The sequence below is a fragment of the Pinus tabuliformis genome, chromosome 5_2, assembly GCF_031772625.1.
Source record: "Pinus tabuliformis cultivar Carrire ecotype Pingquan chromosome 5_2, CPIR1, whole genome shotgun sequence".
Taxonomy (NCBI): domain Eukaryota; kingdom Viridiplantae; phylum Streptophyta; class Pinopsida; order Pinales; family Pinaceae; genus Pinus; species Pinus tabuliformis.
In genome coordinates, this window is record NC_142306.1 from 185,814,877 (window position 1) to 185,827,598 (window position 12,722).

The window sequence follows — 12,722 nt, forward strand, 5'->3', positions numbered from 1 at the left end:
GTTCCTACTTACAGCTTTACTTTGATTAAGTCATCCTTAAATATATGCACATGTTCCTACCGGCTTCATCTTTCTCTTAAATTTTACATGTATTCATGGATATACACTTGGCCTTCATTAATGTCAATTAAGAGAGAATTTGAAACAAGCTTTCTAGAAATTAAGGGCTTGGGTGTTATAAAGAACAATCTTGAAAAATAGATTTACAATGGAAAAACCAATTATTTCGATCAAAGCGACAACAATGGCTTAACATATGTACTTACACTGAAAACAGTTACAAAATCAAAATTTTGACATTGCATATGGTTATCTTCCGAATAATTCGACATCCATACATTTAAAATAAGGACATCTATATATTTTTAAGAATAGGAATATTTTCTCGTTCGGAGAAAGACAAAATTGGATTGTTACGCTCCTCCATCACTTCAGCTTTATTTTGGTTTTGTTATTCAATATGTCTTTGTCGGCTTTATATAACTCTTTTTCTACCTCACCTATTTTTTTTGTTTTTTTGGTAAATCTCTAGAAAATAAAAAGCAACATCTTTATTTTCTTAATTTCTTGTATGGTTGCAATTAATTAACAACTTTAATGGTTGTTGATGGTTTTGGTTTTTTTATTTCATATTTTGATGTAGGGGAGGGGCTTTTATTGTTGTGCACAGATCAATAGTTGTTATAGTACTGGTCCCACACACCCATCAAAACATCACAAAAAAACATTCATAATTAAAACATAAATTGATAATAAGTTAAATAAATTATTCAAATATGTCTAAAATGGGCCCATATATTTATTGGGCTTACAACTCTCCAACACTAGCTTTTAGTGTCACAATTTGACAAGACATCCTGTCCCAAGTACCTCCAGATTTGATTTAGAAAACAAGACAAAATTAAAAAGCAAAACTTTCATCCCACGCTATCCAATAGGATGCATATCACATGAGACCAACCCCAATAAATATAAACTGGAGCAGCTATGACCAAAGTTCATGCTACCTGCACAAGAATAGAGAATGTATATGTCAATCATAACTGCATATATGTTCATCAATGCAACCTGCTCAAAACAATAAATGACACCAACACACAAGATTAAGGAATTAAATATAAAACAACACAAAGGAAAGCATAAAGATCAACCATAAGATTTTATTGTCCATTGGATGACATCCAAATCAATCCACAACACACATTTGAATTGGGAAAAAAAACAATCCATGTCAATCCTCCCTTCCAATCAAATTCAACAACAAAAATCTATAAAACCACCTCACAATTGCTTCATAAACTTTCATTCTACTCATCTGCAGTTGGATTCACTCCATCAGAGACTGTGCACATTGTAATCAGGTTTGAATAATTCAAGTATTTTATTTCTGTTTTTTTTCCTTATTTCTTTCTGTTATTTTTAATCTTCCAAATCTTCCATTAATTTACCATATGAAAAAATTGTGTGTGCAATTTAGCTTATGTGTGTGAAATTGCAGACAAAAAACCATAGCATCTGAGTCAACAAAGAACAAATTAATCATGCCCAACATGCAATTTAGCTTATGTGTGTGAAATTGCAGACAAAAAACCATAGCATCTTAGTCAACAAAGGAAAAAAATTAATCATGACCAACAAAGATGACAGAGACAAAAATATGAGAGCATCTAAGTCAAAACACATAGGCCTGATATTTTTGTCAAAATAATGCTGAAGTCCAGTCTTGCCATAATGCGAAAGTCTAATGTATAAGGCAGTCTTGCCATAATGTGAAAGTTTAATGTATAAGGCAATGAAACAGGCCTTGTGTTCCATACTTGTTGAATTGTGAGTATGGATTAGATCATCTCTGAAAGGTGTTTTTCATCAACAAAGTCAAACTCGCAAGTTTGTCTCTGTGACCCACCATAGGTGCCAAATTCACTCATTCTCTCCACTCCATGCATTTTTCTCTCCCATGATGACTGCAAGCCACAATCTGAGATAAGGATATCTATGGCATCATAACATTGACATATTGACAAGGTTTATTGTTTCACAGTGCAACAAGCAACTATGGTTTCATATCAGTGATTGTTACAACATCTTCTCTAACCCAAGAAACACCTTTTCGTGCTCATCTTTTCATTTTTTTCTCTTCTATTTTGGTTTCAAGGTTTATAGGTATTTTTTTAGGTTTGTTTCACTCTCTTTATGTTTTTTTTAAACTATGTTTAAAGTTCTTATTTTTTTTCTCGTGTTTTTTCTAGGAATTTTAAGGTCGTGTCATAACAACCATAAACTAGAGAATACCATAAATTAGAAATTGTAAACAAAATTTAGCTTCTGTGTGTGAAATTGCAGACAAAAAACCGTAGCATCTGAGTTAATAGAAACAAAAAATTAATCATGCCCAATAAAGACAACAGAGACAAAAATACCAGAGCATCTGAGTCAAAACACATAGGCCTGATCATTCCTTAATCATAGCAATTTGGCAGCTTGTATGCAATAACGTGGATGTTTGGTCATGTCATGCCTCTAAGAAAAAATGAATAAATTTGTTTCAAAATTGCTTGGAAGTTTTTGGTCTATTTTAAAAGGAAACTGTAGTATGTTAGTTTTCAATTAGTTGAGACACAAATGGAAAATGAACATAGGGTAGTTATAATGGAGGAGACATCTTCACAGCTGCTAAGGAATTCAGTTCTATATGAGCAACAAAAGCCTCTTCCATTGCAATATGTCAAGGCTTTAGTTATCATTTTAAAGGAGGCATGGTGGAAATTGTTATGGGTAATCCCCTCTAAAACTTCTAAATCTCAGAAGACTAATCATTTTGAATCAATTCAAAGGATATTCCCACAATCTATCAGAAGACTAATCATTCTAGATGAAATCAAAGGAGATTTCCATTATAATCTATCCAAAGAGAGAGTCATCATGTCAGCAACTAAACTCGTAGCACAATTACAGAATTGGAAGCAGTCGTAGCTGACAATGTAGAGAACTGGAGTGTTTTAAGATACGGTCAATCACTACAACTTTTAGTCACCTTTTTTCAATGACCTTAATAGCAAATGAATTTAAAACTTATTTCAATTAACCAGCACCTATTCCTAGCATTTGTAAGGAGACAATTTTCAGTACCTTTCCCTTTTTTTTCTGAGGTTGGTTGAGATATTATGGATTTGATGCCCTGCGCAGGATACATTATTATGTTTAAGCTAAATTTAGGCAAGATATTTCTATTAAACACATAGACCTCATATTTCTATCAAACACATAAGTTTGATATTTCTATATCTGTGGATGGACATTCAAGTTGATGCAAACACATAAATTTCTTATTCAAATGTATTCAAGTTGCAAGTATTGATTAACCTGTTCATATTTAAATTTCAGGAAATAAATAAGATTGAGTTTATATTATGTAGGTTGCAATTATTGATTGCCCTTTTCATATTTAAATTTATTATTCAAATAAGACTGAGTTTCTATTGCTGAAACAACTTTCATTGACATAAATAAATTTTAACAATATGCATGTGGTTGCACCCATGCGATGAGTTTCAATTGCAAATCGTTTATAAGGAACAAGAGGGGGAGAGGGACCAAGGGTGCCAAAATTCGATGCACTTCATCAGAAGAGGAAACAATCGATGATGTCAATGTTGCCAGTGCTCCACGCAATGATGTTGAGAATACCCGTGTGGAGGAAAATCCTATTGTCCAACCATCTACCATAGAGCCACCCTCAACCATAATACAAGGCGCAATCTCAACGAAGAATATCAGTGTCATAAGAGGGTGGACAAAGGAATACATGCTAGGCGCAATTGATGACATAGAGTTCAGGGGATATTCAGTATGTGCATCTGCAAAAAAACATGGAATTGCAGCCTTAAGCATACATTATTGGATTAATGGGCTCACTCATACAAAGCGTAGAGGGTTTGTTACTGTTATGACTAAAGAGGAGGAGGCTAAGGTGGTTGTGTGGTGTAAGGAGATGGCCCAAATGGGACATGGGTTAGATTTTATACAACTCAAATCCATAGTAGCTCAAATCTGTCAGGGGAGGCCAAACCCCTTGAAATATGGGTTTCCTAGAAAATCTTGGTGGAGTGGATTTAAGAAAAGGAATCCATACCTTGTCTTATGAACAATGGAGGGCCTTGACAGAGACAGGGCTTTAAATTTACTCCCTACAATTGTTTCTAAGTTCTATGACACCCTTTCCCGTGCATATGAGAAACACCATATGCCCCAAACCATATATGGAACTGTGACTAAACAGGCTTACAGGCTAGAAGGAATTGTGGCATGAGGAAAATTTCCAAGAGAGGGAGCATAAATGTGCCCAATTTTTTTCCTAGGAGCAGGGAATGGGTCATTGTACTTTTTTGTTTCAATGCAACTCGTTCTTCAATCCCAAGTTTTTATTTATTCAAAGGAAAAACACAACTTAAAAACTATATACATAATTGTGAACCAGGTGCATGCATGACTGCACATCCCCATGCATGGATGACAAAGGAACTCTTCTTGAATTGGCTTTTTCACTTTGTTGCATCTGTGCCAAGTGGTATCTTGCCTGAAAATAGACACCTACTAATTTTAGATGGCCATGGAAGCCACATGGCTATGCAAACAATCGAGGAGGCCAACCATTTGGGCATTGACCTATTAACACTGTCAGCTCATACCACTCACAGATTGCAACCCCTTGATTTCAGCGTGTTTGGGCCTTTCAAGAACTATTTCAGGGTAGAGCGAGCTTCATGGATGGCAAAGAATCCACGGGCGAGGTAAAAATATTTGAGCTAATTTAGCGTGCAAGTAAAGCATTTAAAAGGGCTCTAACACCTCCTAATATCAAGGTTGGATTTAGGAGGACTGGAATTTGGCCACTGAATTTTTATGCTCTTATTAATGATACTAGTTGTAGCCAGGCATTTGTTGTGGAAGGTCAAGAAGCAGAGGACTTACATGAATAGGTTGATGCCCAAGAAGATGTGGATTGGCAGGAAGATGCTATTATTGCTGAAGGTATGATATCCCTTTCTCAAGTGAACTTCTATGATGATGAACATGTATGTGAGACACAATTCAGTATTGAAAGTCCAATTAATTGACTATTTTTCCATTATAGAAAGCTATAGAACAAGACCTCACTTTTGTAGGTTATTTCCCAACCACGAAGAACCCTCTCACATCACAATCTTGTATGTCTCCTAGTTAAGCATGTGCGACACATAGAAGGCAGGGTTTGGAGCAAAGTGGTAAGAACACAAATAAACTAGAATGTGTTACAACCCCATCTAGAGAAGCCACAATTGCTACAACTCCACCATGAGACAACACAATTACAACTCTAGAAGCTACAATAACCCCAAAAACAACTATAATTATGAGAGTTGTAGTTGTAGAATACAATGTTGCAACTCAAGTATCCACATAATACCCTGGTGTTCCGACTGAATAAGAAATACTCAAGGTTTTTGTTGCAACTCTAAAGAGAGATGAAGGTAGCCATGATAGCAATGTGAATTCATAGAAATTAAACCCCTAAGAAAGAGACTATCCATATGATGCATACAAAAGATCCATGTTGAGAGTTTCAAGACTCATGATTCTGTACACAATAGCAGTAATTGGAAAGAAATTGTCTCCAATAAGAAATAATCAAGGTTTTCATTGCAACTCTAAAGAGAGATGAAGGTAGCCATGATAACAATGTGAATTCATAGAAATTAAACCCCTAAGAAAGAGATGGTCCATATGATTCATACAAAAAATCCATGCTGAGAGTGCCAAGGCTCAGGATTCTGTACATAGCAGCACTAATAAGAAAGAAATTGTCTCCAATAAGAAATACTCAAGGTTTTCGTTGCAACTCTAAAGAGAGATGAAGGTAGCCATTATAGCAATGTGAATTCATAGCAATTAAACCCCTAAGAAAGAGACGGTCCATATGATGCATACAAAAAATTCATGTTGAGAGTGCCAAGGCTCAGGATTTTGTACACAACAACAGTAATCAGAAAGAAATTGTCTCCAATAAGAAATACTCAAGGTTTTCGTTGCAACTCTAAAGAGAGATGAAGGTAGCCATTATAGAAATGTGAATTCATAGCAATTAAATCCCTAAGAAAGAGATGGTCCATATGATGCATACAAAAAATCCATGTTGAGAGTGCTAGGGCTCGGGATTTTGTACACAGCAGTAGTAATCAGAAAGAAATTGTCTCCAACTCAGTGGAATATGCAGAGATGTTGATATAAAAAAATTGTTATGACTTTAGTTATTTAACTAACTACAACATGAAAGTTCAATTAATTGACTATTTTTCCACTGCAGAAAGCTATAGAACAAGACCTTACTTTTGCATATTATTTCCCAACCATGAGGAACCCTCTCACATCACAAACTTGTATGTTTCCTAGTTAAGCATGTGCGACTCATAGAAGGCAGGGTTTGGAGAAAAGTGGTAAGAACTCAAATAAACTAGAATGTGTTATAAGATCTGGAGAAGCCACAATTATACAAACAAATTATTATACAAATAGAAATTGTTATACAAACAAGTTATTATGCAGAGATTGGCTTGAGCAGCTCAATTTGGAAGCCACAGTTATACAAACAAATTATTATATAAACAGAGGTTGTTATACAAACAAATTATTATGCAGAGACTGGCTCGAGCAACTCAATCTGGAGAAGCCACGGTTATAAAAAAAAAATATATATTATACAAACAGATATTGTTATACAAACAAATTATTATGCACGGACTCGCTCGAGAAACTCACTGGAATATAAAGAGACTGTTATACAAACTAATTATTATGGTACTAAAACCCCGATTTTTTTTCAAAACAAAGCCATAGAAGCCACTAGAAGCCATGAATTGAAGCCACAAATACTCCATACATTCGTAGAAGGAAAACAAGCCACCGAGAAACCCAACCAGTGCATAAACCCCAAATGTTTTTCAACCTAAGTCACAGAAGCCAGGAATTGAAGCCATAGATACTCCATACATTCACAGAAGGAAAATAAGCCACTAAAAAATCCAACCAATGAAAAAAACCCAATGTTTTTTCAACCTAAGCCACAGAAGCCATGAATTGAAACCACATATACTCCATACATTCACAGAAGGAAACCAAGCCACTGAAAAACCCAACCAGTGCATAAACCCAAAAAAAAATCAACCTAAGCCATAGAAGCCACCAATTAAGCCACAAATTGAAGCCATAGATACTCCATACGTTTGCAGAAGGAAAACAAGGCCATCGAAAAATCGAACCAGTGTATAAACCCCAATCTGTTTTTTCAACCTATGCCACAGACGCCATGAATTGAAGTCACAGATACTCTATACATTCACTGAAGGCAAAAAAGCCACTGAAACACTCAACCGGTGCAAAAAACCCAATTTGTTTTTCAACCTAAGCCACTAATAGCCACAGAAACCATGAATTGAAGCCACATATAATCCAAACATTCACATAAGACAAACAAGCCACCGAAAAAACCAACCAATGGATAAACCCCAATTTTTATTTTCAAACTAAGCCACAGAAGGCACAAAAAGCCAGAGATTAACACAAGGAACATGAATGGTGTGAGTACTGATCAAATAGATGTGTCGACAAACGCAGTTGTAGGTATGGATGGAAGGATAAAGAATCCTACCAGAAAACAATGATGCCAAGCTCCAAATGTTTGTTGTAGCGAGCCGACCATGGTGTCCAGTGCGAGGTCAAATAGGGTTGAGCAAGCGAGAGACTATGAAAAAACGTTGGTGTTACACAGTAATTTGTCACCATTGGTCACCGTCCCTGTTACCCCTTTCCCGTACTTTGGAGGACTCATTTCGGGACCTGTGAGCAGTGACATAACTTAAAAACACTTGCATTATGTTCCCCTAAGTATGGACTTCATGTGCCCTGAAGACACCTCCTGCAAAATATCCCTAAAAAGTGCCCTTTTTCCATTAGCGCGGGTCCACAATGTACTACCCGCGCCAATCAATGAGATCCTCAAAAGAAGGTGCGACCATTGGCGCTCTGTCTTAGAATAACACCCGCGCCAACCAAGTTTGGAAAAGATTTTTAACAAACGCGCGCCCAGATGTTTTTTCCCTTCAAGTCATGAAGTCTTTTGAGGATAAAGTTCATCTTCTAAATGTCGAGAGTCATCATCTATCCTTTACATCTATCCACAGTGGCTTTTTGGAGATAATGCCAATCTATAATGGGTGTCTTGATGCATTGTATCTTCCTCCCCTTCTCCATCTATAAAAGTCTATCCTCATGCATTTGACAAGCTAGTTTTTGAGTAGTAATGATAGTGCTAGTTTTTGAGTGATAGTAAGAGTTTTGGAGCATAGGGAGATTATACTGTCAGAAGTCTGAGCTTTGCATTCATAATCAAAGAGAGAGAAAGGCTTGTTGCAAGACATATGTAGCTGTTCGCCCAGCCAGAGGAGGGATTCAACGTCAGAACCTTGGTTGTACTTTTCTCTGTTGATTACCGTTAATAAACGACTATCATGATGGTTCCGATCTTATTGTTCATTATGATAATGTTTGATCTACATCTTTTCTGACCGATGTATAGTTGTATTTAGTGGATTTTATGCTTGTATTCGCTTCGTTCTTTGCATGTGCAGGTATCCATTCACGGAAATCGTGAGGATCGTGATCTGCTGGAGCAAGGGAACGGGAGTATCAACTCTTCCACGACACTAGCGTTGGACTTCAGGTTGGTCCTCATAATCCACTTTCAAATTGCAACTAGGAACTTGCATGGTAGCGTGATTGATTGTTGCTAGACCCATTTTGGGCTAGTGGGATCGCCTCTAACCGTAGAGGGGATTTACCTCTCCAACAATTTGGTGACTCCACTAGGGAGGAGCTATTTGTTGTTTGATTCATAAACCTTGGACGGAGTCTGAAGCACGGCCAGGCAGCCTTCGAAACGCTATTGCTTTGCATTAGCGAAGTAGATCAACGCCACTTCAGTCAATCTCCGGTTTGGTTTACGAACCGAACAGCTTAGAGTTTGTCTTGTGTTTTGGTTTTCTCTTGCTTGCTTGCGCAAATGAGCTTTCTGGGTCAGTTTTAAAGTTGTTTCTTGCTGTTTGATCTGTCTGAATACTGTCGACCAGACCCTGGATTGCTTGATTTATTTTTTGGGCCAGCAAACTTTATTGGCGCGTTTTTCTACCTGACAGTCGCGCCAGTTGGCGCATGTTGCACAAACGCAACTCGCGCTAATTCCTTAATAGCGCTAGTTACAGGCTGACAGTCGCGCCAGTCCTGTGAACTTTGCCAGTTTGTTTGTTGGAAGCTTTTTAAACTCAGATTTCTGTCTTTTTACATCTTTTTCAGCTACTGGAGTGTATCAGAACTCTGTTTGACTGGTTTTTTACCTTTATCCTTCGGATGTTTGCCTATTTCTATCGATTTTATACCCCAGCCCTAGAGCATCTAGTGGCTTTGTATATCGAGCCTTCCGTGGGAGTTTTCGGTTCTTTGATTGTCCAGTCAACTTTTTGGTTGTTTTCTACACTTGTCTAGTGGTTGTCAAAACTTATTATTCTGTGCTTCGAGCAATTCACCTCTAGCTCGTTTGGATTTTGCTTGACTTCGTTTGAGCTTAGATCACATAGTTCATTGAGGTCTTTGTGATTCTCCTTGTTTTGACAGTTTATCTTGGTGTTTCAGACTTGGTTCTATTTGCATTGAGTGAAATTTGCCTGTTTATGCTTGTTAACATCTCTCGAGATTTGTTTAAGTGCATTATGCCATTTTAAAAGAAAAAAAACAAATGATCTTTTTGCATTATATTAGTTAGCATTTTTCATTGTTATTGGCAATTAGTCACTTTTAAAAGAAAAGAAAAAAGTTTCATTTATTGCTATTAGCTGCATTAGGATCTTTGTTGATTGTTTGGTGATCATTTTGTTTGTTTGAAAATCTCAACTCTTCTGTAGTTAGCATTCATTGAACGGAATGATATATTTTGGCATATAGTTTGCATTTAGGAAATTCTGAGAGATCACATACGGTAGGACCTAAAAACTGAGACCTAATTGAAGATCAACTGTAAAATAAACCGAATGAATCTAACAACGCATTGGAACCTAACGCATACATTCTAGAGGTCTAGGCTAGAGACGTGTTCCGGCGTCGTTAAACCTAGTCACTGTTGTTTCACATTACGGTTGGGTGATTCCTCCTCTTGTGACTCGATAGTGGTCTAGCACGGACTTGAGCTCCCACGTACCGTCGCGTATATAGGGGAGACCCCACTAGGATATCATCCTTTATCCACAGGAAGCCGTGTCTGCCGCCTTACAAGCCATAATGCACTGAACACAGCATTCGAGAAGATTGACTGCCGTACGGGAAGTCCTTGGTTTTCATCTGATTGCCAAGGTGTATAAGCAGTTTTACGGATTGTTTGGTAAACCTTTTGCCTAGTTCTCCAGAGTAGTCACTTTTGACCCTTTTCGGACTCCCTAAAAGAAAAGGTTCACCTGAGCATTTGTCACTTCGGGCTCACTAAATATTCGAAGGAGACTAGAGTCATCTTTTCGTCCTTTTCTCGACTCTTAAAACATGAAAAGGTCAAGTTAAGTCCGTGCGTCTTAAAATTTATTCGGCCACGATTCACATTTACCCAGTTAGATCTTGTTTGCGTTAGCTTGAGTAGGGTTCTTTCTCATTTTCAATGGCAACCTTCCCCGAGTCTACCGGCCAAGGTGTTCCCCCAGATGGAAACCCTAGTCCATTTCCTTCTTTTGGAAATGTCGGTGCTCCGTATATGGCAACTTTGTCTTTGCCTGGGTTAACCATCGGTTTGCCCGTATGGTTGTTTTCAACCTCGGTGGTCCCGAGTGTGATGACTCCTGTTCCACCGTCTCCTCCACCCGAACAACATCATGTTGATTCCAAGGTGGACCTCTCCCCTTCTTCGCCTATTTCTGCGTCCTCATCTTCTACTTCGCCTGGCGAAAGTCTGGATTCAAGTAACCAGGTGGCTAAGAAGAAGAAGAAGAAGACGAAGAAGAAGAAGACTCCTAAGCGAGAGGTTAAAAGTACAACTCAAGTCGAGCCACCTTCTGCTCCTCCGCGGAAGGTCAAATTTCCTTGTAGGTTGTGCAAGGAGGACCATCTTCTTCGCGATTATCCTGGTATTCCCAAGGTCTTAGAAGCATGGTCTCACGATCCGGTCCGCCCCTCATCGTCCTCTGAAGCTCACGGCGATGCTACACTATCAGCTAGAAATGTTAAGGGAAAAGGGAAGATTCGAATCCCCTGTAGACTTTGTGAAGGCAATCATCCCCTTCACCTTTGTCCGCTCATGGATGAAGCCTCTGTTCTCTTGGAAAGTCTTACAACTCCCTCACTCCAACTTCCCGTTGGTTATCAATGTCTCTCTGCAGCCGCAGATCGTTGCCCTGCTGACAAAGAGATCGACCAAGATTCCTCTCTTGTCCAGCCTCCTCTTCCTGAACCTGGCTCTGCCAAGCCTGTTCTAGACCAACCATTGGTCGGAAAGAGTGTCGACTCGAGTTCACCACTCGATCACTCTGTTTCGAAAGAGCATAATTCCCATGTTCTTCTCGTCTCCTCAGATTCTCTTGAGTCCGGAAATGACTCTCCTATCCCAGCTGCTCCCGAGAGTCCTGCTTCGGTCCCTTTGGAGCAGGGGGGCAATCATACGATTCCCCCACCAAGTAGTTCAGTCATTTCCTTCGACTGGAGTCGTTTGACCACCTCCCGCCTTCCATCCCACGTGCCTTTCTGGGTTACGGTACACGCCTATAATAAGGCGATACCTGGCACTGTTTTGGATGAGGGTGCATCTGTCAGTCTTATGCCTGCCACTACTTGGCAAGCTTTGGGTTCCCCACAGCTTGTGCCAGTCGCGCCGAATCTGACGGCTTTTGACGGAGGAACTAGTCAACCATTAGGGATCCTTCCAAAGTTCCCTATTACTTTGGGAGGCAAAACCGTCTATATAGACGTATCGGTTACCCAAGGTGCTTTAGATTTCAGTCTTCTCCTTGGCCGTGACTATGTTTATGCCATGGGGGCCCTTGTCTCTTCACTTTTCCGTGTGGTTTGCTTTCCACACGATGGAAGAATTGTGACTATCGATCAATTATCGTTCGTTCGTCCACGGGTCCCTCCTGCGCAGTCGTCATCCCCTCCTGGTTTTCATCCACCAGTTGCATCTGCCCCAGCACAGATCAACTATGTGGCCACCTATCCCGTGCCTGTATCCAGTGATGCCGCCGTTGTGCATAGTGTCCTGGGGGCATTGGGCCCTGACTTCCAAGATGTTTCCCTTCCATCGGGAGTGACACTCTCGGAAGCCCCGACTTCCTGTTCATTATGATGAAGTTCGGTCGGAGCATAGTTCTTTTCCTGTGTCAAGCTCCTTAAAAAATGAAACAACTCCCTTTCCAAATCGAGTCTTTTGATTAAGATCTCGTAAAATACAAGTCGAGTCTTTCATAGATCTCGAGAGTGAACCTTCATTCCATCCACTTTGTTGAATGCAATGAAGCTTGGGGGGCATGTACCTCGATTTGCGTTATTATGCTGGGGGCATGCGAACTTATAACAAGCATAGTTTTTCGTTTCAAGCTTGTGTAAACATGAAACCAAATCCAAGCAGAGTTCTCCATGGTTCAAGCTTGTGTAAAAATGAACCC

The 12,722-nt window shown here is 39.0% G+C and overlaps 1 protein-coding gene across 1 annotated transcript in view; it reads right to left on the reverse strand.

The window, feature by feature from the left end:
* Positions 1-731: 731 nt before the first annotated feature.
* LOC149158173 (UDP-glycosyltransferase 72B1-like) overlaps positions 732-12,722 on the reverse strand; it is a 39,064-nt gene continuing 27,073 nt past the window's right edge. The window contains exon 2 of the mRNA XM_089436147.1: positions 732-1,007. Within this exon, the coding sequence (XP_089292273.1) occupies positions 928-1,007 (80 nt within the window). The 3' untranslated portion in view covers positions 732-927. The remainder of the gene's footprint in view (positions 1,008-12,722) is intronic.